Genomic DNA, 25,724 nt, shown 5'->3' with positions numbered 1-25,724 from the left:
ATCTCATCTCAATGTACGTAATGCTGTCATAATTATACATTGCATACGTCATACTGGTTTTGTAATAGCTGATTTTTTTTTTCTTTCTTTTTTTAGCCCAAGGTCTGCGACTGAATCGCTGATGTGTGATTAGGGCTCATGTGAAAGAAATGGGTAAATAATCATCCCAGCTGGTAACTCAGTGGGAAGCAGACCCCCTTCTCCGACCCAATAACCCACCCTCACCCCTTCCCTCTTCTCACTATTGTCTCACTCAACGCACTGAACACTGGCTCAAGTAGGGCTTTTTTGTTATTTTTTATTACTGCATTGCATTTTACTCTTTTCATGTTTTACCTTTACGTAGTAATGTTTTTACTGTCTCTTCTCCTTCTGTCCTCAATAATATCAACAATGCCTGATAATGCAAAATCATTCATTCATTATTCCTCAAAAATATAAACGCTCTCTCCCTCTATCTCATTCATTACTTGTGCGTCACCACAATAACGTAAGATTTTGTTCATGGTTTATGCAAAATTTTTATTGTGAAAAGCTTTATTTTTAGTTTCTTGAATATGGTTATCATTAAACTATACCATCTCACTCAGCGCACCAAACACTCGCCCAATTAAGACTGTTATTTTTAATTATTTTTATTGTTAATGTATTGCATTTTACTGTTTTTATATTGTATCATGGTAAATTTATTGTGAAATTCCATTTTACGTATTTTTGTGTGTAAACTGTTACTGCTTTTACATGCATACTGTAACATTTTAACTGTATCTTCTCCTTCTCTCCTAAACAATATCAACGGTCCCTCATTCAATCTCAAGTCGGCTGTGCATGACGTCACAGCAATGACGTATGATTTTGTACATTTTTTATGCTAAATTTTATGGTGAAATGCTATATTCTTGTATTTATTTTGTGGAATATGGTTATCATTAAACTATTTACATGCAGACCCCAATCTATGACGGTTCCAGGGTTACGACATTTACTATCTGACAGAAGAAATAGGATTCCAGAAAGGCAAAATAATCAATATTTTAAGTTTTTTTTTTATGAAAAACAATAAAAATGCAGTTTACATAGTTTTCAATACCCAAAGCATTAAAAGTAAGGTTTTCTTAGGATTTTGACAATTTTCAATGATTTTCCAGCTTACAATGCATCTCAAGAAGGGAACCCCCGTCATAAACTGGGGACTGCCTGTTTGTAAAGGGAAAAACATGGTAATACAGTTTTTCTTGTAGGACGCTGTAGGTTGTCAAGTACAAGTATAAACAAGACCAATTATCACTCGGTTTGAAGTGCGAGTTTTTGTTCGACAAATGACAAAATTTTTTCAAAAATTTTGTTTGAAAAATGGAATGTTTGACATTAAAAACATTCAACAAATGAGCTACAACTGTAATTCTCTTGTAACTGCCTCAAATCTTTTCAGACTTTTTATGTACAGTAATCTCAAGCATAAAGAGAAAACCCTGGTAAACATCCATGTACAAAGTCCAGCCAATAACTTTTTAATTTAAATTTCTCTTCACCTATCTTCGAGCTCTATATTTCAAACTGTAGTGCATCTTTTTCCTTTGCACAGTATGACTTCTGTACCTAATACATCTTCCTATTCATATCTCCTGTATGATTTTATATAATTTGGTTGCTAATTCCCAAGCTTCTTTGAACATAATTGCATGTTATTCCTTATTGTCCTTGAGCCAAATTTGTCATTTGTCATATTAAAAGCTCTTAATTTCTCTGGACATTATTCGTTTGTTCATTCTTCCCATGACCTGGTAAACCTATTCATTATCATTAATAATAATAATCTTATTCTTATATCATCTTTCATCATTCCTTGTTGGAATATGATGCTCTCATTCTGCCTTATCTAGCTTCCACTAAATTAAGTATTTCTTTACCAACTCTTTGTAGCTGCTTCTTACATTTAACCTACATCAAACTTCTCGTTTTGCATTCCTCTCCTTGCCAACAACTTTGCCACCTTCTTCATCCTTCCTTATAGTTTCTTACTGTCACTGTTCTCACTTTTCATCGACCAACTTCATTAAATTTATTTTATCCAAGGATTCCCCTCCCTGCCAATTTTAAAGCTGGCAGGACAGAGGTCAATTTCAGTATAAGATAGCATCCTTTATGATATTGTTTAAAAGGCACATGTGCCAATGCTGACAAACTTAAAAAAAAAAAAAAATTCAATATGTATTTTGACTCAACTGCATGTATACTAATTTTCAGTTTACAATCCAATGGGTTAAGTTTTTTTGGTAGGCCCAGATTTCTTAATTGTCTTAAGGATAAATGATATTTTAGTTACAGTGTTAGCATTTATTTCATCTGTTAAAAGTAAAAATTTTAATCACTCACCTGTAAAGGATATGTCATATCTGAATCATATGCTGAGAGATCACCGCAAGCTAAAAATGGTACTATTTCTCTATTAACACCTTCCAAATCCTGCCATGATCCTTGGTAGCTGTGATCAAGTAAAGGATTCACCATGGTTGGTACATAACCAGGAGGGGGCCCATAGTCCTTACAAACAACAAACGACTCTGGAAAAATATGTACATGACATCTTATCAGCTAAACAAACCAAGAACAGTAAGTCTGGAAGTATGACTCAGTGGTATTGTTATACTTTATAACAGTGTACAGTTATAAAAAAAAGACAAGGACACTGGCTGTATATGCAACATTCAATTATTTGATAACAGATACTACAATATTAATACCCATTAAAAGTACATGGACTCGACTGAGCCAAAATTTCAGATATGACAATGTTACATTATGCAGTAATGTACATATAAATGCACAGTGATACAAAAGTATTATATACCCAGTGTCAATATCTAAATGGAAACTGGTAGTACTCCAATTATAAAAATGCATCTATATAAAAATTTATATTTACAAAAATACTAATTACATAGAGGCTCTGAAAAAATACAAAAATTTTTGTTACCATTCAAGAAATAACTGCAAAAACCTGTTATGGAACTAAAGCATATACTATACTGTATATCCTCAAAATTTACATTTATACATCTGTTTTGGTTTTTGCCTACTCTTCGAAAAGGATGAAACACACAAGAAATATACTTACCAATGCTAGAATTTCTAGACGATCTTGGTTTTGCTACACTGACGTACCGAAAGAATACCTTGAGTTGTGAATAAAGTAATGTGACATCCTTTCCTCGGAAAATTTTTGCAACAAAAGTTCCACCTGGCTTTAGCACATGAGTAGTTATGTTCAGTGCAGCTAGTAATAACTGAGCTTGAACATATTCATCTAGGTCATGCAGTCCTGTCACTGAAAAGTCATATAAATCAGAAAATAAAGTCTATCTCTATAAAATCTAATGAAAAGTTCTACAATACTATACAGGCAGTCCCCGGTTATTGGCGATCCAGCTTTATGCCGCTTGTCTAGACTGAAAAGCCGAGTTTTGGTGCCATAATGCACCGATTTCTGGTTATTAGTGCCGATATACACCTAACAGAGGCTCCATTAACTGGTTATTGGCACCATTAACAGGTTATCGGCACCATTAACTGGTTATTGGTGCCATTAACCGGTTATTGGAGACATTAACCAGTTATTGGTGCCATTAACCAGTTATCAGCACCATTAACTGGTTATTGGTGCCATTAACCGGTTATTGGCGCCTTTAACCAGTTATTGGCACCATTAACCGGTTATTGGCACCATTAACCGGTTATTGGCGCCATTACTCGGTTATTGGCGCCATTACCCGGTTTTCGGTACCATTAAGCGGTTATTGGTACCATTAACCAGTTATCGCCACCATTAACCGGTTATTGGCACCATTAACCAGTTTTCAGCGCCATTAACCAGTTATCACCACTATTAACCGGTTATTGGCACCATAAGCGCTGTAAATTGCAGATATTTGGTTATCAGTGATTTTCCCTTGTCAAGCCGTTGGAACGGAAACCCTGCCAATGACCGGGGATTGCCTTTCTTACATTCCTGGATCTCAGATAATCCCTGTTCTGCAAGAGGAAGTGAAGAAAATGATGGAGAAGGGAGCTGTATGCTGAAAAGTCATATAAATCAGCAAATAAAGTATCTATCTAAAATCTAATTACAGTGGACGCCCCATATTCGCGTTCTCTGGATTCGTGGACTCACACATTCGCGGATTTCTCTCGGGAACATTTCCCCGCATTATTCGCAGAAAATTCGCACATTCGCTGTATTTTTCTATGAGAAATATCCACACATTCTTGGTTTTTATTATCAATTTCATCATAAAATGCACTTTTTGTGATAAAACTATTAAAAAAACCAAGTATAAAAATTTTTAGTGGGCTTTTCTTGAGTTTTAACTAACAAAATAGGCTGTTTTCTGCATTTTTATAAGAGTTCCAACTATTCGTGGGATCTAACCATTCATGGGGGGGGGGGGGGGGGGTCTGGTACGCATCCCCCACGAATACGGGGTGACCACTGTACTAATAAAAGTTCTATATGCCTCAATTTATAAATACTACAACAGAAAATGTAATTTTGTTTCATTACAAACCCACTATATTTATCAGTTAAACAAACACAGACTCAATAGTGACTGCTAATGCAGTCACACACACAATAAAGTAGGCATTCTACGAGCATGTGTGACTTGAAATATATGAGCTACACACAAGAACTCTCCACACATAAGGACCCTCAACCCAATCCGAAAAACAAACCCCAAAAGTAGGGGAGTGGGGTATCATGCACATCAGTGGCCACAGGTGAGACAAGGTTGTAGCCATCCATGGACTGCAAACAGGCAAATAAAGAGTTGAGGAGATGCAACAAGTCACCAGTCACAGGTAAGATATGTCTATGGCTAATTGTGTAACATTCACAGATAATGAAAAACAAACCATTTGTCCTGTTACAGAAACCACGAGTGTGTATGATGGTGCACACCCCAAATGCATGTAAAACAGTTTATGCAGTTTGTTGTTATGTGCACAGCCAGTTGTATTATATGGTCTGTGGTACTTGGCGACGGTGCTCCTATCACCCAGTTACAGGAGCATAAGTCATCAGTAAAGATGAGGCAAATGTGTGACCAGGCCTGCCATGTGCACACTGCCCAAAAGAGGAGTTACTTTGAAAGCAAATAATAACTGCTAGTGCATTAAATAAAAAGGGATGGAGGCATCACAACAAGAGAATAGACAGACGGTAGTACCATGAGAGGCACAGAGGCTCACGCATATGCATGCACACTTTTGACAAGCCCTATGGAGAATTGGCTAATATTAAAGGAGTCTTGAGATGTTCAGATATTAATTACAAATTATGACATTTATAGCACTTCTGCTGTAACACAAAAACCACTGATATTTAGACTAATCTTTACTAGTGGCATAAATATGACCCTGGTAACACACTACACAGTACATGAGTTTTTACCACAACTAGCGTAAGTTCTACCTGCATTGCTATTGGCTGCAAAGGTAATTTTTTGTATCATAGATAAAAGATCTAAATTGTCATAATTTTGTGAAAATGTATTTATTATGTATGATACAAGTGCTAAAATAAGGAAGAGAATAACTGGAATATATTAAATATGTTAGACTATGCAACAGTGACAACCACAAAAGGCAAAAGAAATGGAAAGCATTGAATACCAAAATATACAACATTGAAAAATCAATGATTTAAAGCACCATAAAATAAGCAACTGAACTTTGTTGAAATTAATTGACATACATATACCAAAAAGGAAATGAAGTGTATGCAGTCAAATATTTAGACTTTAAAAACTACACAAAAAAGATAGAGACTAGAATACGTAACATTAAAATACCTACAACAAACTATATAGTAGATAGTAACACTGACCAACAGTTGTTCAAAGGAAAATGGGCACATATATACAGCAGAGGAACTGTAGCAAAATGGCACTCAACTCCAGCCATTGAAAAAAATCACCAAATAATGAATAATCAAGAAACTTTTAAGGAAAAAGTCAATTTCTGCACATGCCATTACAAGAGCAAAAATAAGGAAATCCATATAGAAATTAGAGGCTAAAATGACATGGTGTTATTTTGTTACCAGAAACACTGGGAGCAAGTTAAACCACCATCAGAGGCACTGTCCTGCTCAGATGTATAACTGACCAGTTGAGTTTTCTTCTTCCTTTGGGGTGTTTCATGAAGACAGGCAATTGCAAATTTATGGAGTTGTTAAAACAGCTAATTTTTTCTAATAATATTTATTATCATTTCCCAACATGTTTGACAGTAAAACTTTCTCAAACAAACTTACCATCAGGCGCCCCATCACAGACCACTAACTGTGCAGTCTCTCCCTGAAAGTGGCTTATGATGGCTTCTGCTGTACTGGTCTTTGTTATATCACCCTGAATCTGAACTACCCCTGGTAAAGGTGCCATTGCCTGTAAATCTACTGCAACAATTTTCACACTTGCTGGGTCTGGTGAAGCACTCCTGAATATACAAAGGCAGCAGCCATCAGTAAACTAAACTAAAGTCACAGCTTGCAAGCATCATCATTCAACTATCAAAAGATAAGAAAATATATGTACATATTTAGCTTATTTCATGGAACTGTATTCAAATCATTCTGAATCAAATTACTTATTTTACAAATCCCTTATGGTTGGTTAAAGTACATATAAGACCGGATACAAAAGTATCAGCCTGAAGAAGCAAAGCAATTTAGTTGGGTGGTATCCTTAACTTAAAAAAAAAAAAAAAAAAGCCTCCTTTTTCCTCCCTTAAATACAGACAAACTAAAGATTACTCAGAAAAGCAGCTGTAAAGTTATGTATGCTGTCATTCATCCACACCTATTATGTACTTAACAGCGTTAATAATGATCATCTGGTTACTCGTTAGGCAAAATACTCTGGAGCTATTACAGTACGTATGCAGTCACATCATCCAATATGAAATAACTGTCAAGCTGACATTTAATACTTTAAACTTAATTAACTCGTGGGGAAAATAATGTTATCTGTGAATTTACAAGCTTAATGAATTTGACACTGAAAAAAAAAGTCAAAACACTATTTTGGCAACTAAATTTTATGTTGTGCCTGAGATTTTGGATGATAAAAAAGGGATCATACAGTTAATTATCAGCTTGAACATGGAACCTCATTTATACATGAATCTATCTCTAAGGTCACTGGGCAACAACTGGTTGCATCACTAGCTACCACCATACAGTTCTTACTTGAGACAAAAAAGCAACCATACTGCATATGCCTGAAGAAAGTAGGAAGCTGGCTACTAGCATAGAAATTAATAGCAAATAGTAAACCTTAAAAGTTCACATAAAACTGATGGTTTGTTCTTTGATACAATGTTAAAATGATTTTAGATTTGTTTAAAACTCACTAAATAAACAAGTGAAGGCTACTGTGTAAATTATTATTGTAAACAATGGTATATGTATAACCTTGATACTGTACCTTAATGTACGAGATAACACTTGGCTCCAGCTACCAGGAGCAGCACACAAATCCACAACTCGAGTTACACCTGTAATATTTAAAGAAACAAAATAATTCTGGGTTTCATATGAAAATAAACATACTCACGCCAAAAGAAATTACTTCTAAATCATTGTTACATTTAAGCTGCTAAGACAAAGTAGCAGTACCAAAGCTAAAAAAAGTATATTTTTTCCATAAAAGATCTTTGGTTGTTCCTTGAAAGATCTGTAATACTTTCTAGAGAGTATTACAGATCTGTCATCATTAAAGGAAAGTCCATTAGACATCAGAAGCAACCCGACGGAAAGAGGATACAGAGGAAGGTTGGTCAACATCTGGAATGAGAGAAATAACACCCCTCAAACAGAGCAGAGGCTGGCAGACCAAGTAAGGAACATTAGCAGAACTAGCTCTCGACAACAGAAAGAGAGGAATTGGAAAGAGAAATAACACCCAGCAACAAAGGACAAGAAGGAACTAAGGTAATATGGGATATGCCAGTGGAAGTTTTACCCATAATCATAGGAACACTAGGCATGATCATAAGATCCCTGAAAAGGAACCTGGAAAAACTAGATGCTGAAGCAACTCTAGGATTCATGCAGAGGAGTGTGCTTCTACAGACAGCAAACAGTGAGAAAAGTTATGGACTCCTAAGGAGGCTGGATGCAACCCAGAACCCCAAACTATAAAGAACACCCAGTCGAATTGGATAACTGTGATAGAAAAAATAAATGAATAATAAAACTTGATAAGGCTACTCATTTATCACTTCTGTACTTTCTTAAGGATTTATTCTTACATTATGGATAAACAGAGAAAAAAATTAATTGAATTTGGACAATTATGAGTGGGAAAAGATCAAAGGGAACAGATAAAAAGTAAGAAAAGACAAATGTAACTGGGACTTATGAAACTACTGTTCACAACACAATGTTTTAAAGAGATTCTTTCTCTGGGTGTAATGGAGGAGTTATGGGAGTTCCATTTGACAACGTCCTTGAGAGAGAGAGAGAGAGAGAGAGAGAGAGAGAGAGAGAGAGAGTTTCGTGGTTTGTATTGCTGTTGAGATCGTGTGGTATGTATCTGTGTTTTGCTTTTCCATGAGAGAGAGAGAGAGAGAGAGAGTTTCGTGGTTTGTATTGCTGTTGAGATTGTGTGGTATGTATCTGTGTTTTGCTTTTCCATGAGAGAGAGAGAGAGAGAGAGCGTAGTTGGTGAATGGATGGTCAACGATTGAATTGGCTGTTGGTGAGTTCTGGGTTGTCTGCTGGTGCAGTTGGAGTTAGAGTTATGATCAGAGTTTTGAGTCAGAGCTGGTGATGATCAGTAGTGTCGGCAGTGATCTGTGAAGTGTTGAAAGCCCTGAAAGTCAGTTAAGTTGTGTGTTACTGATTTGTTGTTTAGTTGTTGTTGAGTTTGATACTGTTTGCTTTGGAGTTGTTGTGCATGTGCTGTTGGGTTTGTTGTGCTTGTGAGTTCCTGTGAGTTGTTATAGTTGAGGGTTGTTGATGGTTGTTGTTGGTGAGCCGTTGTGATTTCTTGGTGTTGTTGGTGGGTGTGTGTGCTGTCTTTTTGTGTTGTTGATTTTTGTGTTGGTGATTGTTTGTGCAGTGGTCTTTTGTTGTGGTTGTATTCCTTGTTTGTTAGTTGTGTTGTTGAGTTGTGGTTGTAGTCCTTGTTTGTTTGCTGTGTTGTTGAGTTGTTGGGTTGTGGTTCTTGGTTGTTGTCTTTTTTGTTGGTGGTGTCTCAGTGACCTCGACCAGCGGACAGCACAGCATAGCCCTGAGTATCTGGAGTTAAATGAGTACATGTGTTTGTGTTTTTGTTCTGTGTAGGTAGGTCAATTGTCCGGCGTGTATTCCGTAGTGTAAAGAGGAAAGTGTTGCTGAGGGTGAGTCTGGCAGCAGGATTGGTTAAGTTTATGTGGGGTGGGGGGGATTCTGCAGCTTGTTTTTTTGAGCTTGTGATCCCGCCACAGTGTGACATATAACAACAGCTGGTTTACTTTTAAATAAATAAAAAGGTTTGAATCATTTGTTAGAATGATCCATTCAGTGTTCCCCTTTTATATGAAGATGGATTAAGTTACATAACAATGCAGACTGTTTTTAATTTCTTAATGTAAGCAATAAAGATAAATCTCTTCAAAGACTAGACAAGCCATTGCCAATAACAAGTGGGAATAAGAAGCATAATCTTACCTTCAAAAATATTGAATTCTTCATTAATCTGGATGAGCTTAAAAGCACTTCTTGCCCTCCAGCCTTCCTCTTTGGCAAGACGATAATAAACATCACGTTTGTCTTTGGAACTGCGACCCATTTTCTTTCTGTTATTACAACGATTCTCTGTTGTTTCTAGAGACTTGTTTTCTTGAGTGTGTCCTTCTGATATTACTTCACAATAATGTACTTATACTCTTTTGCCCCAAAATTTTATTCAATAATAGAAAGAACTGAAATTACCTGAAATTTCCAGAATATGCCATTAGTGCCCCATCTATGATATAGTATGCCTTTCAGAGTAAGAGTGAATGAATACTCAAAAAGAAAATATATAACAAATAAAAATAATGACTTACAGGTTACAAAATCTTAAAATTTGATAAATGCTGCACTCTTCTCGTGGGTAAAGATTGAGGGGCAAGTTTCAAATGATATGGTACCTGGTTTATGAATGTAAGCCTAATCTCATCTTTACACTGACTTAGGAAATTCTTAGCATACTAAGAAATGTGACAAGCTAAATGTTCAATCAGTCCAAGGAGTTGAGGTGGGAATATAACAACTAAGTTATGTTTTATTAACCTACAAACCCCAACATTTATGAGAAAATTGAGCAAATATATGTTAGGAAGAGTCAAATGATGAAACTGGCAAACACACAACAGTATTTCTTTTTTATATTTACTTTCCCCACCTAATGGTATTATGCAATTGATTTATAACAACCTCAGCCATCAGACCTTCAATTTTCTTATTTTCATGCCTGCGCATACAGCACACTGTATTCAGGCTCCCCCTAGCCCCAGCCATCTTTTCTCTCAGGGAGATTCAGAAGGAGAATGGCTGTCTTTTGTTAGAGATTAAATTTGAAAACAAATAAGTTTCACAAGTCTGTTATCACTAATATTACCATTCAAGTATTTTTACTACTTAACATGTATCCTTCACTGGATGTGGAAAACATTGATCTTATTTCTTAAAGTAAGTGAAAAATACTTTGAGAGTCTTGAGGTATAGTGGACCCACAATTTTCAGCAAGTACAAGGTGAAAATGATATTGTTAAGATACAATAAAGTTTTGTACATACTTACCTGGCAGATATATACTTAGCTATAGACTCGGTCGTCCCGACAGAATTTCAAAACTCGCGGCACACGCGACAGGTAGGTCAGGTGATCCACCATTCCCGCCGCTGGGTGGCGGGGTCTGGAACTATTCCCGTTTTCTAAGCCATAATTTCTCTTACACCTGTCTCCTGAGGGGAGGCTGGGTGGGCCATTAATCGTATATATCTGCCGCCAGTAAGTATGTACAAAACTTTATTGTATCTTAACAATATCATTTTTGTACAAGTAACTTACCCAGCAGATATATACTTAGCTGATTGGCACCCTTGGTGGCGGGCAAGAGACAGCTAAAAACAAAATAATACTTAACTAAATACATTAAAAAAACAGGGAAAAAACAACCTATGTTCTTGGATAACATAATCCATAGTTCCTACCTTATTGGGCTGAAGACTTCATGACTACTGTCGATGAGTCTGCTTGCCTCAAGAGTTTCAACGAGGAATGAACCTATGGTTGAATAACTCTTTGGATCGTGTCAATGGCTAGCCGCTTACGCGACAGAGCCTAATTCTGGATCGTACCAATGGGGGCTGACCCACTTACATGGTAGAGCCTTGACCTTTTGTCATATCAATGGAGACTCGCCCTCTTACATGACAGAGTTAAGGTTATTAAACAAATCACAAAGAGCACTGAAGCCATCCCGATCACCTGACCATGTTAGTCTTGTTACAATCTATGAATTGTAAGAGGGTCCCTATTCCCTCTGACAATTAACCAATAAAAACAACCACCAATAAACAGTAATTTAAGCCTTAAACTAAATAGGAAGGATTAGCCTCAGCCCCTTCTCCCAGCACTGAATTCGCCGAAACATACGCTCCCAGAGCAAAGCACTTTTCGTACGAAATTTTAACATCTCTTAGGTAATTCGAGGCGAACACCGAATTACATCTCCAAATGTCGACTCTATAAGAGCCTGAAGCGACCATGTTTTTGTGAAAAGCCATCGACGTTAGCTATGGCTCTCACTTCATGAGCTCTCACTCTGAGAACCTTGAAATGCTCTTCTTCGCATTTAAGGTGAGCTTCCCTTATTACATCTTTTATGAAGAATGTAAGGGCGTTCTTAGAAATCGCTCTTTTCGGATCTCTTACAGAGCACCAAAGGCTTTCTTCTGTAACCTTTCAGCAACTTCTTCTTCCTCCAGGTAGAACTTGAGTGCCCTGACTGGACACAAAGTCCTTTCTAGTTCTCTCCCTGTTAATGAAGATATTCCTTTTATCTCAAAGCTTCTTGGCCAAGGCTTTGAGGGATTTTCATTTTTCGCTAGAAAAAAATGGTTGAAAGGAGCAAATCGCTGAATCTTTCTTAAACCCCACTTTACCTTCCAAAGCTTGCAACTCGCTCACTCTCTTGGCTGTTGCTAACGCAAAAAAGGAATAAAGACTTTCTTGTTAAGTCCCTAAACGAAGCTGCGTGAGACGGTACGAATTTTTCCGACATTAGGAACTTGAGGACCCCACATCCAAGTTCCAGCTAGGCTTCTTGATTACATGTTCTTTCGTGGTCTCAAAAGACCTTATAAGGTCATGAAGATCTTTATTGTTTGTCAGATCTATTCCTCTATGTCGAAAAACTGAGGCCAGCATACTTCTGTAACCCTTCACTGTTGAAACTGCCAGGTTACAGTCTTTTCTCAAATATAGGAGAAAATCTGCGATTTCAGTTACAGAGGTACTGGAGGAGGATATTTTCTTTTCCCTACACATCTTCTAACAACTCCCACTTCGACTGATATACTTTAGAAGTGGAGACTCTTTCTGGCTCTTGCAATAGCCTTCGCCACTTCTCGTGAAAAGCCCCTTGCTCTGACAAGTCCTTCGACAGTCTGAAGGCGGTCAGACTTAGAGCGGGGAGGTTTTTGTGAAACCTGTCGAAGTGGGGTTGTTTGAGAAGATCGTTCCTTAGTGGAAGCGATCTTGGAAAATCCACTAACCACTCCAGCACCTCTGTGAACCAATCGAGAGCGATGAGGGTCATTCTTGTTCCTTCCGAGCAAGCGAACTTCCTCAACACTTCTCCTACTATCTTGAAAGGAGGGAAGGCGTACGCGTCCAAGCCCGTCCAATCTAGCAGAAAGCTGTCTACTGCTACTGCTTGAGGATCCGAGATCGGGGAGCAATAGGTTTCTAATCTGTGGTTCTTGTTGGTCGCGAACAGGTCTATATTGGGCCTTCCCCACAGATGCCACAGTTGTTGGCAAATATGTTATTGTTATGATACAATAAAGTTTGTTCATACTTACCTGGCAGATATATATATAGCTGTATTCTCCGACGTCCGACAGAATTTCAAAACTCCCGGCACACGCAGTGGGCGGCCAGGTGGTTAGTACCCATTCCCGCCGCTGGGAGGGCGGATATCAGGAATCATTCCCATTTTCTATTCAGATTTTTCATACCACTGTCCCCTGAGGGGAGGTGGGTGGGTACTTTAATTATATATATCTGCCAGGTAAGTATGAACAAACTTTATTGTATCATAACAATAACATTTTGTTCACGAAACTTACCTGTCAGATATATATATAGCTGAATCCCACCATTGGAGGTGGGAAGGGACAGAATAGAAGGATTTAGGAAACACCTCAAGTGCAGATGATTGACATCTTGATTCCTTACCTGTTAGCATAGCTGACTTCTTGATTACTGTCACCGAAGTCTGCTTTTGCTTTACTAGAGTTGCCAACAAGGTAGTGACCTGTGTAGTTGGTGCGCTCTAGATGATCTGTCAACGGGGGCGTGACCACAATGTGACTAGACCATATTGACCATACTGTGAGGGCAACGAAGCTAAAACCACCACCTGACCTAACCTATCGAAGTTAGTCCCTATAACTTCTAGGCTAACGAAAGGGAAAGCGCCTCAAGCGACCAACCCTTCAAAGTTAAAAGCACACCTATCCCTTTTTCTATAGGATAGGATTCGTGCTGCTTCCTGCCTCCAATAATATTTCTACGGATATGTATGGGTCCTAGCGACTCGCAGATCTCATATGTCGTCTTCACATCCCGTCGGAGTGTGAAGCGAACACAGAGTTGCTTCGCTCAAACGTGGCACTCAGGATATTACTGAGTGTCATGCTCTGTTGAAATGCTTCGAGGCCGCGCCCTCACCTCTCGTGAGCACTTACTTTAAAAGGTTTCAAATCTTTGTTCAAACATGACGAATGAGCCTCTTAGAAAGACTCCTTAAAAATAACGCCAGGGCGTTCTTCGACATGGGCAAGTCTGGTCTTTTTATTTTACGGAACACCGCAGATTGTCCGAATGACCTTGACTTTCTTTAGTTTTATCAAGATAAAACTTGAGAGCCCCGACAGGGCACAGGACTCTCTGTGGCTCTTGCCCAATAATTTGTGCCATCCCCTTGATCTCCAGGCTCTGGGCCAAGGGTTAGACGGGTTTTCGTTCTTAGCAAGACGGAAGGCTTAGAGGACACCGAATTATGTCCTCTAAAGCCAAAACCTCTGATGATGGCTAAAACCTCACTAACCCTCATTGCCGTAGCCAGAGTGGTTAGAAAATTAGCCTTTCTGGTCACGTGTATTAAGTTTACAGAAAGGAGAGGTTCGAAATGCTTTGACATCAAGAACTTCAGACTACGTCTAAGTTCCATCAAGATTTCCGCAGACCCTCAAAGATCGTGAAGGGCTTTGTTGTTTTGACAGATCCGAATCTCTGAGCCTAGAGGCCGTCAACAACATATTTCCGTATTCTACAATCGTTGGGACTGTTAGCTTATCCCATACTTCAGACGGAATGGGAAGGCGGTAAAGTCATTCACAGAGGTCAGAGGTAGAGGAACAGTCATTCTCCTGCCCTATGTCCAGAAACGGCCCACTCCGATTTGGTACACTGCAAAATATGCAGCACTGCTTTGCTTTGGCAATGAGACTTGCAATTAATCTTGAAGATCCTCTCGCTTCTTGACAGTCTGAACGCATTCAGACTCAGAGCGGAGAGATTTTAGGTACCTCTCGAAGTGAGGGCTGTTAGAGTAGACCGATTCTCTCGGGAAGGGTCCTTGGAAAGTGCTCTCTGAAGGACGTGACCTCTGTGAATCCAGCCTCTCGAAGGCCAACATGGGGCGATCAGCGTCTTTCTCCACTTCCCTCTGACGCCAGCGATTATCTTATTACATTTCCTAAGCTTTTGAATAGGGGAAAAGTGCTAACCAACTATCCCCATTCCATACTATAGGATGGCGTCTATTGCTACCGACTCTCTCGGATCGAGAATAAGGGCGCAACGTAGAGGAAGCTTCTTCGTCTTCAATATTGCAAAATCTACGAAAGGACGTCCCCAAAGTCTCCACAACTCTCGACATACTTCTAAGCGAGGATTACTCAAAAGTCAAACGTCAGTAGTTGCTGCCGTCGATCGAGAAGATCCGCACGGACGTGCAATCGTGTAACGAACCTCTTACGGATCGTTACGTTCCGTGCCTATTGCCGATAACCATCTCTCTTTTCTTGGGATATGAGAGAGCGTGCGGAATTATCTGAGATGATTTGGACCACTCGACCAAAACCTCACTCTTCGAGGAACTGGAGAGCCAACCAAATTGCTTCCAATTCTTTAGATTATGTGCCAGGACCTCTGTCCGGATGCCTGGCTCCCTCTCATTATCACCTGAGGTGATCCTAACCCATTGAGAGACGTTTAGAATTATCTCTAGATCTTTGATGTTATTTCAGTTCTCCTGTAGGAAAAACTGTAGAGGTCTGAATTGCAGTCTATTCAGGGAAACAAGCTTCTCCAGCGAGGAAATGGTCCCCAGCAGACTCATCCATTCCCTCCCTAAGCATGCTTCCTTCCCTAATAAGGCTGCGCTTTGCATAAGCAGGAGAGCATTATTATAGTGCTATGCTGCGGTAGACTCGTACAGAATTCTGTTACAGTGCGGTAAGCAGCGCCGAACATGTCTAAGAGATATCTCTGTTGAAAATTTCTTAGCAAAAGGAAGTCGTTTATTCATGATTACCAGAAATCCCCTCAACCCGAGGCAAAAGTCATGATTGTAGGGCAGAGATACGGTTCGTAATCAATCCCGCGGGAGAGAGAGACGTAACCGACTGAGCATACAACGCTACCTAACACTGAGTTTGGTGACAGTGTGAGACCACTGTGACAGTTACAGGCAGCAGCTTATGTTCACCTTCTTGAACTTTACATTAGTAATATGACGCGAAGATAAAATACCTAAGTATTGCAGTCACTTGAACATCTAATTCTCTACTACATTCTTTCCTCGACGAGGAAGAGAGAGAGAATGGAAATCGACTGTCTTCATTCTCTTTGCCAAGAAAAGGAATAATATTATTCAAATGGAAATCCTCAAGTGAGAACCGAAGATCGAAAAGGAAAGTTCAAGCTTCTTATGATATTTGACATAAGACTTCATGGACGTAGTCTATAAGTCTTTTTCCTGGATGAGCCTCTGACTAATGAATGAGAGCTCTTTCGAAATTTTGTTACTTATCCGCTTATGCGATAAAATGTTATTAAAGAAACTTTGTCAATGAGAACTAACCCAATTGCATGACGGAAAGTAATCCAGGAATTCGAGCATATAGCCTTCCCGATTCCGCATTCGAAATCGAGGAAGGGGGGGCAGGATTCCTGATTAGAGACTGGGCTTACGACAGGAATGACCTTAATGTTCCCTTCGGCAGCGCAATCCCGAAAGCAGACGAGGCGTTTTATGACACCGAAATCTGCTTACAGTTTTCCTGGAATTCATCAAGTGATGGATTCTCTGAACGCTCCCTTCGTAGAAAGAGAAGTAGACATCTTGACGAGACCAAACTCCTTCCTCTACTTCGACGACGCTCTCTTGAAGAGCGTTCTTGCAGGAATCCTGCCGAACGTCTTGATGCGTAGGACGCCTATCGTTCTGAAGAACGTCCTGGCAAGTGCTCTACCGAGCGTCATGACGTGTAGGATGCCGAGCGTCTTCAAAGCGTGCCTCGCTAGCGTCCTGGCGAGCGTCCTCGCTAGCGTCCTGGCGAGCGTCCAGATGTGTAAGACATCGAGCGTCTTCCAAAAGCTTATCAATGTTTATGACGTCGAGCGTCTTCTGAAAGGCCACCCGAAAAGCGTCCTGGAGAGCCGCACGCTGCTCCTGAAGTGTGAGAGCACTATAGGAAGACGTAAGGCTATCGTCTCCAAGACGCCTTAAAGACTTTCGTTACCTTCTAACAAAGACGGTGGCCGCCTGTGCAACATTTTGCGTCTTAGTAATGCAAATGAACATATCCAGACACGCGCTCAAAAAAAAAGGAACGCCGAGCGTTCCGAAAGGCATCGTCGCGAGGTGCTTGCCGAACGTCCTGATTGCATTCTTTGAGCGTCTTGAAGAGCGTCCGGAATAGAAGAGTGACGAACATCAAGGGAAGCGTCATAGTGAATGACGTGCGTCAACACGAGTAACTTGAGAGGCTTCCTGGCGAGGGGGGGGGAGAGCCGCTCATGAAACGCGAGCGTCCTAAGCATAAGTACGGTGATCGTCATCAGGACGAGTCTTCAGGACGTTCGCCACTCTTGACAAAAACGACGGCCGGCTGTGCGACATCTTGCGTCTTTGTCACGGTCATCGACACTGCAGAAGGGCATTTAAAAGGACGCCCTGTGTGTTCTTGGGTATGAGGAATTCTTTGCCCTTCTCCTGTCGAAAAACTAGGATAGTCCTGTCCAGCATCTCTGTCCCGTGACAGAGCGTCCCTTAGGGACGAGTAAGATGCGTCTTGGCGAGCTATTTGACTATGCAAATCAGCTTGCCGGACGTCAATCTTATGAGCTTGAACAATATCCCGTTTCGTAGTAAAGCGAACGTCACATAACGTATACATAACGCCATGAGGGGAGGAGGAAACCTTAGCCGATGACAAATAAGACCTCCTTGGAGCGTCCACCAAATTGGCGAATCTCCTTGAGAAGAAGACGGTGCTTTCAATCCTGCTTCTTCTCCTGTTTCGTACCAGATCCCAGCTCTCCCTTTCAGTCTAGATGGAGGAAGTGCAAACGAAGTCTTCCTCTCGATAGAGCGTTGAATGTCTCGAAAGGCGTCCTTGTGAGGGTCCTGCCTTAAGGACATTTTTAATCTCTTGACCAGACGACAGTCCGCCTGTGCGACATTTTGCGTCTTTGTCACGCTTATCGATATTAAGTCAAGCCGAAGGGACGCCAGATCGATGTGGGTTCCCCGTAACCCTCCTTCGGCTTTCGACATGCCCTCTCCCTATCCTGGGAGTCCGACAGAGGTCCAGGCCTAGAGGCGTTATGGGGCGGATCTGACGTTCCCTCCTGACGAGAGAGAGGACGTGAAGCGTCCTCTTCTCTAAAGCTTCTTAGAGGGCGCGAGTCCTTCCGAGAGCTCCAACCTTGCGGGGAGGACGCCTCGGAGACGAGAAGCAATCTTTCATGATTCGTGCACGTGCACGATCTTTGGCAGCCTTATCCTGCCGAAGGGACGCCAGATCGGTGGGGGGTTCCCGTAACCCTCCTTCGGTTTTTCAACTTGTTTCAACTGCCACTGGTCCTGGGAGTCCGACAGAGGTTTAGACCTAGAGGCGTTATAGGACCGATCTGACGCCCCCTCCACAACACAGGGGCAAAATCAACATCACTACACTACAACACTGATTGGAGAGCGAGCACTTTTTCAAAGCTTACTTGATGTAATCCCACAATAATAGAAAGGGCATTACTTCTCACAGAAACTTCCTCTAGGCCCGTAAGCCATACCACAGGGTTAGGCAAAATAAAGTCTACTGGTACTGTGGAGGAAGACCTCCTGATTCTATCACGCTCTAATTTGCGTACATACGAATCATACGTCTCTTTCGGAATCAGTCAACATTACACTAATACATTGATCTCTCAACAAAGAAAACATGTATACTAAAACGAGTGTCTACCGAAGGTTTCGGTAGCCTCCCCTTACCCGTTGCAGACAACAAAAATCTGAAACTAGGCTAACTAGATTCAGACATCATATGCAATGAAAAAATTTTAATTAATTTATGATAGCGTATGCCTAGCCACAAATCCAAGTCAATCATTCAAAAAATAAGTAGGATACTTAAGCGGCTAATGAAGTTTCAAAATCCTAGGCGGAGGTAGTGGAAACAGGTGTTTTCACTCCGCGACAGCGACAGAGAAAAATCTGAATAGAAAATGGGAATGATTCCTGATATCCGCCTCCCAGCGGCGGGAATGGGTACTAACCACCTTGGCCGCCCACTGCCGTGTCCGGAGAGTTGTTGAAATTCTGTCGGACGTCGGAGAAATACAGCTATATATATGATCTGAGGTAAGTTTTCGTGAACAAACTGAGATTGAGAGTCCATTCCGTGTGGGTAGGACTTGATCTTTCTGCTTAACAGATCTGCCCGGACATTTTTCTCTCCCTGTACAAACTTGTGAGGAGAGATCTTCCTTTCCTGTGCCCAAATCAGCAGATCCTTTGCTGATTCGTACAGGGAAAGGAATGCGTCCCCCCTTGCTTCTTTATATAAGCGAGGGCTGTTTGTGTTGTCCGAGTGAATCTGAATCCCCAGACCTGAGACCTGTTCCCTCGAAATGAACCAAAGCTAGATGAATGGCTGTTAGCTCTTTCTTGTTGATGTGCCAGGACACTTGTTCTCCTTCCCAAATGCCTGACACTTCTTGCGAACCTAGGGTCGCTCCCCACCCTGAATCTGAGGCGTCTGCAAACAACGCTAGGCGCGGGTTCTGTAAGCGAAGGGAGATTCCTTTGCTCAGTTTCTGTGGATCTAACCACCAACGGATATTCTCCTTGATCCGTTTCGAGATGGAAAAGTCTCTCCCAGATTGTTGGACTTCCAATCCCACTTCTCCTCAGATAAAATTGAAGGGGTCGTAGGTGAAGTCTTCCTAGGAAACGAACTGTTCCATCGAGGAGAGGGTCCCCAGCAAGCTCATCCATTCCCTCGCGGAACATGTTCTTTCCTTAAGAAGACTGACACCTTTTCTAGGCAGCGTTCTCTCCTTTCCTCCTGCGAAGGATACGCTAGAAAAAATCCCGAGAATCCATCTGAATCCCCAGATAGACAATACTTTGCTGGGGATTGTCAGCATGGATTTCTCGTGATTTACTAAAAGTCCTAAGGACTTTGTCAACTTTAGAGTCACTAAAAGGTCCTCCAGACATTTTTTTTTTTCTCCGATTGGGCTCTTATTAGCCAATCGTCCAGATATAACGAGATCCTGATCCTTCCAGATGTAGCCAATAAGCTACATTCTTCATGATGTCCGTAAAGACTTGAGGGGCAGTCGAAAGTCCGAAGCACATCGCTCGGAACTGGAACACTTTCCCTTGGAACATGAACCTCAGATATTTCCTTGCTGCCGGATGAATTGGCACATGGAAATACGCATCCTGAAGGTCCAGGGACACCATCCAGTCCCCTGGACGAAGAGCAGATAGAACAGAGGAAGACGTCTCCATTGAAAATTTCTTCTTCAAGACAAAGAAATTCAGGGCACTGACGTCTAGAACTGGTCTCCATCCCCCCGATGCTTTCGGTACCAGGAATAGCCGATTGTAGAATCCTGGGGACTGGAGATCTTGAACCAGTTCTACCGCTTCCTTGGAAAATCATCTGTTCCACTGCTTGCAACATAGCAAGCTTTCGGACCGGATCCGAGTATCTGGCGGTTAACTCCCTTGGAGTTGTCGTCAAGGGAGGATTTTCCCTGAAGGGGATCAAGTATCCTTTTTTCAGGATAGAGAGGGACCAGGAGTCCGCTCCCTTCTGCGCCCAGACTTTGGCAAAGTGGAGTAGCCTGGCGCCTACTTTCGTCTGGAGGACTTGCTGTTCATCTAGACTTCCCGAAGGACCTTCTAGATGGTCTACTCTTTCTCTCTGGTCTTCGACCTCTAAGAGGGTCTCTCTTTCTTCTCTATCGGCACTGCCGGCCTAAACTTCTTGGCTGAGTGAGTGAGTAGATCTTGAGTTGCCTTCTCCGTAAGAGATTTCGAAACCTCTCTAACCGTCTCTTGTGGAAAAAAGGTGCGGGGATAAAGGAGCAAAAAGAAAAGATGTCCTTTGCAAGGGTGATACTGCTCTTGCTAAGAAAGAGCTTAAAGACAGATCTCTTCTTCAATACTCCCGTCCCAAAAGAGAGGCAACTTCCACAGAACCGTCCATGACCGCTCTGTCCAGGCAAGCCAGGACGCTCGAAAGTTCCTCCATGGAAACAAAGTCCGTGTCCTGAGCTCTCTTCCGCTAATGCTCCTAACGCCCAGTCCATAAAGTTGAAGACTTCAAGGGTTTTAAAGAGGCCCTTTAGAAGGTGGTCCAGCTCACACATGCCCCAAGTCGCCTTAGCAGACAGCAACGACTTCCTCCTAGCAGAGTCCACTAAGGAAGCAAAATCCGCATCCGCGGAAGAAGGCAGGCCTAACCCCATCGGCTCTTTGGTCTCGTACCACCTTCCTGGTTTGCCTGTTAACTTGGAAGGAGGGCAGGAAAAAACTGTCTTGCCCGCTTCCCTTCTGGAAGTCAACCACTCTGAAAAAGTTTTCAATGCCTTTTTCATACAAAGAGCGGGGCGCATCTTAACGAAGGAAGACGATTTTGAGAGCTTTAGTGCTGGACATCAACGATCCTGGTGAAGGAGGGTCCGCAGGATGAAGGGAGTCTCCGAACTCCTTTAGCAGCAAAAGAGAAAGTCTCTTGTAGTCCGAAAATGACAATTTGTCGAAAATTGCATTTTTCCTAACTATACAAACCTGAGGTCCTTTAACAATAGGAAGTAGCTAGCGGCAGCTGGAACGGTCGTAAGCTTCGAACAAGGGGAGAACGGTAGTTAACTGCTTGTCCGATCGTCGCGCGCCGCGCGACTGGGAGGTAAACAAATCACTTTTGCTTTTGGCCCATGCAAAATACGCAGAGTGAGGGGTGGCATGAGGAGGGACTATATGTAAAGGACCTCAGGTTTGTATAGTTAGGAAAAATGAAATTTTCATTATTAAAATGAAGTTTTATTGTATACTTACCGAACAATTATAGAGCCGTGATTTCCACGAGCGGCAGGATACTAAATTCAAATTTAGCGCGTCGGCGTCGCCAACACTGGTGGTGATGACGTCATCTCCCTCCACTCGCGGGAGAACCAGGTACAACTGCCCAGGTGAATCCAATTCTTTCTGCCCGTCCGTCCACCTAAGGGGAGGAGGGTGGGTATAATCATAATTGTTCGGTAAGTATACAATAAAACTTCATTTTAATAATGAAAATTTCATTTTATTGTAGTGTCTTACCGAACAATTATAGAGCTGATTACACATTTATGGGAAGGTGGGATTCAGTGGACCACTAGTATTTTTAAATGGTTACATTTATTGCAATACCAGTAAACACTCAAGGTGTCTGTTGTACCTTACCTTGTAAGAGAGCTACAGCAGACTGTTACTGCCTCTGGTCGGTGCTCTTCTTACTATTGTAGAGGAATTGGAATTTGCCCAAAGTTAGCCTCTACAGGAGTGGAATCCTTCCGTAGTTCAAGCGAGTCAAGGCTGACTGACGGAGGATAGAAACAACAAAGATTGCCCTTGCCCTGGGCTAAGACCAGAAATTCAATCATACAAAACATTTGTCACCAACACCAGATTTAAAAACATATATACCCAACCATTGTAAAATCTGACCTAACAGACTGGTGAGTATCCCAGGTACTCAGTACCCCCAGCTTCCCTTGAACTCGACCACCTATTCAAGGTGAAAAGTTAGCAGAGGTGACGACCCCTGTGCCGTTTCTCCCAACACCATGCCAGAAACCGCCACCGGACCTAACGTTTTACAATTCTCGAAAACCGTTTCTATCTCTTTGAGATAATGACTCGCAAAAACCGAATTCGATCTCCAGAACGTCCTCTGAAGAATCGAAGCTAAAGATAAATTCTTTCTGAATGCTAAAGAAGTTGCCACTGCTCTAACCTCGTGAGCTTTAACTCTCAGAACGGAAAGATTGTCGTTCTCGGACTGCGAGTGAGCTTCCCTTGATAAGCTCTCTAATAAAGAACGATATAGCATTCTTAGAAAGAGGACGAGAGGGATTTTGAACCGAGGTCCAGAGCTTAGAAGATTGTCCTCTGATACCCTTAGTGGCAAACAGATACTGCTTAATAGCCCTGACTGGAGCATAAGAGCCTTTCTTCCTCCTCATGTCCAACCAAATCAGATAAGTTCCTTACCACAAAAACTCCCTCGGCCAAGGATTAGAAGGATTCTCATTTTTTGGCTAGAAAGGTCAAAGATACCGAAAATACAGCATTGCCTTGAGAGAAACCGACTCTTTTGTCTATAGCGTGCAATTCGCTGACACGCTTAGCAGAAGCTAGTGCAATAAGAAAGAGTGCCTTCTTAGTCAAGTTTCCTGAGTGAAGCCGACTTCAAAGGCTCAAACGGTGGACCCTTGAGGAACTTAAGCACCACATCTAAGTTCCAAGCCACTGTATCTTGCGGGAGCTTAGTGGTTTCGAAAGACCTAATGAGGTCCGACAGATCTGAATTGGAGGAAATATCCAAACCGATGTCGTCCGAAAACCGAAGAGAGCATGGCTCTATACCTCTGATCGTCGAAGGAGCCAGTTTCTTAGAGTTCCTAAGAAATAGAAGAAAATCTGCTATTTCTGTTAAGAGGTCGCAGAAGTAGAGACTTTAGCACTTCTACACCACTCTCTGAAGATTCTCCACTTCCCTTGATAGAGTTTGTTAGAAGACTCTCTCCTACAACGAGCGATAGCTTCTGCAGCTCTTCTTGAAAATCCTTTCGCTCTGACAAGATTCCGGACAGTCTGAACCCTGTCAGAGCTAGAGCGGACAAGTTTTGGTGGAACCTCTTGAAGTGAGGTTGTTTGAGAAGCCACTTCTCTGGAGAAGAAGTCTGGGGAAGTCTACTAACAACTGGAGAAGGTCCGGGAACCACTCTTTCCTGGGCCAAAAGGGCCAAAAGGGAGCGATTAACGTTAGCGTTACATTGCTGTGCGACATGAACTTGTTCAGCACCTCTCTTATTAGACCGAACGGAGGGAATGCATAAGCTTCCAGACCCGACCACTCCAACAGCATTGCGTCCACCGACCAAGCTAGAGGATCTGGGACTGGAGAACAAAAGAGAGGAAGACGGTTGTTCCTCGATGTCGCGAACAGGTTCTATTGACGTCGTCCCCAAAGGCGCCAAAGTTTTCTGACAAATCTTGTTGTCCAAAGTCCACTCCAGAGGTAACACTTGCTGTTGACGACTTAACTCGTCCGCCAGGACGTTCATCTTTCCCGGAACAAATCTCGGGACTAGCTGAACCTTTCGCGTCGTTTGACCACAGGAGGAGATCCTTGGCTACTTCGTACAGAGAGAAAGACTGAGTCCCCCCCTGTTTCCGCACGTACGAGAGAGCCGTGGAGTTGTCGGAATGCACTGCCACTACTCGGCCTTCTACTAAGCTCCGAAACTGTCTGAGCCCTAGAAAATTGCTAACAGTTGTTCCTTTACATTTATGTGGAACTTCTTCTCCTTCTCCGACCAAGCTCCTGAAGTCCGTTGATTTCCCAGTAGGGCTCCCCAACCTGTGTCCGATGCGTCGGAAAAGAACTGTAGGTTCGGGGAGGATGGGTCGTAGATCTAACCCTTCTTCCAACCTTGCTCAAGAGAGCACCACCTTAGGTCCTCTTTTATTTGATCTGTGACAGGAAAGGTAATCGATCTGGTTGTGTCTTCCTGCACCAAGAGGCTCTCAGGAAAAACTGCAGAGGTCTCATGTGCAGTCTTCCCAACGTCACAAATTTCTCCACTGACGTCAATTTGCCCAGGAGCCTCATCCACTGATTGGCAGAACTTACCTTTTTGTCCAAGAACTCCTGAACTGTCTCCAGACAGCCTTGAACCCTCTTCGGGGACAGAAAGCCCGAAAAACTTGAGCATTCAGAATCATACCCCAAATAAAGGATGCTCTGAGATGGAACCAACTGGGACTTCTGTTTGTTTGACCAGAATTCCTAACTTTCTGGCAAGATCCAGAGTTGTTCCAAGGTCCTTCATGCACCGACTCTCTGATTCCGACCGGAGAAGCCAATCGTCCAGATAGAGGGAGATTCTTACTCCTAATATGTGTAGCCAGCTTCCTATCGGGGATAGAACCCTGGTGAAAACTTGAGGAGCGGTCGCTAGTCGAAGCAAAGCGCCCGAAACTGAAACACCTTGCCTTCGAACAGAACCTCAGGTACTTCCGAGATTCGCGATGTATCGGAATGTGAAAATAAGCGTCTTGCATGTCCAGAGAGACCATCCAATCCCCCTGTCTGATGGACTCCAGAACCGACCGAGTGGTCTCCATATGAATTTTGTTTTCTGGACATGCAAGTTCAGGGCGCTCACATCCAAAACCGGCCTCCAGCCCCCTGATGACTTGGGAACTACAAAAAGGCGATTGTAAAAGCCTGGAGGAAAATCCCCTTCTATCTGTTCTATCGCTTCTTTGAGAACAAGCGCTTCCACTTCTGCGGCTAGCGCCAGAAATTTTGTCTGAGCCCGGAGAGTATGCCTGGAATGGAATTGGCACAGGTGAGAGCGAGGGAGGTGAACGAGAGGAATACGATAGCCGAACTTGAGTACTTGCACTACCCAGGCTTCTGCTCCTCTGTTTTCCCATTCCTCCCAAAACAGAGCCAGCCTGGCTCCCACTGGTGCATGAAGAACCGAGCTTTCATTTGGAAGGTTTGTTAACCTTGGTCGAGCCTTAGACTGAGGTCGCAAATTCGATTTCGGCCGAAAGAAGCGCTTGGGTTTTCTCCCTCGAAAAGGCGCTTGGGCCAGAGGAGAAACC

General features: G+C 42.1%; 1 protein-coding gene across 3 annotated transcripts in view; it reads right to left on the bottom strand.

Annotated features, from left to right (window-relative positions):
* LOC135221074 (tRNA (cytidine(32)/guanosine(34)-2'-O)-methyltransferase-like) overlaps positions 1-25,724 on the bottom strand; it is a 40,946-nt gene that overhangs the window by 2,702 nt on the left and 12,520 nt on the right. For all 3 annotated transcript variants that reach the window (XM_064258845.1, XM_064258843.1, XM_064258844.1), the window contains exons 2-6: positions 9,713-9,976; positions 7,485-7,554; positions 6,314-6,495; positions 3,119-3,328; positions 2,377-2,564 (exon numbers count right to left, since the gene is read on the bottom strand). In XM_064258845.1, the coding sequence (XP_064114915.1) occupies positions 2,377-2,564; positions 3,119-3,328; positions 6,314-6,495; positions 7,485-7,554; positions 9,713-9,833 (771 nt within the window). In that variant the 5' untranslated portion in view covers positions 9,834-9,976. The remainder of the gene's footprint in view (positions 1-2,376; positions 2,565-3,118; positions 3,329-6,313; positions 6,496-7,484; positions 7,555-9,712; positions 9,977-25,724) is intronic.

The sequence above is a fragment of the Macrobrachium nipponense genome, chromosome 2 (assembly GCF_015104395.2).
Source record: "Macrobrachium nipponense isolate FS-2020 chromosome 2, ASM1510439v2, whole genome shotgun sequence".
Taxonomy (NCBI): domain Eukaryota; kingdom Metazoa; phylum Arthropoda; class Malacostraca; order Decapoda; family Palaemonidae; genus Macrobrachium; species Macrobrachium nipponense.
This window is presented reverse-complemented; position numbering and strand designations above follow the sequence as displayed.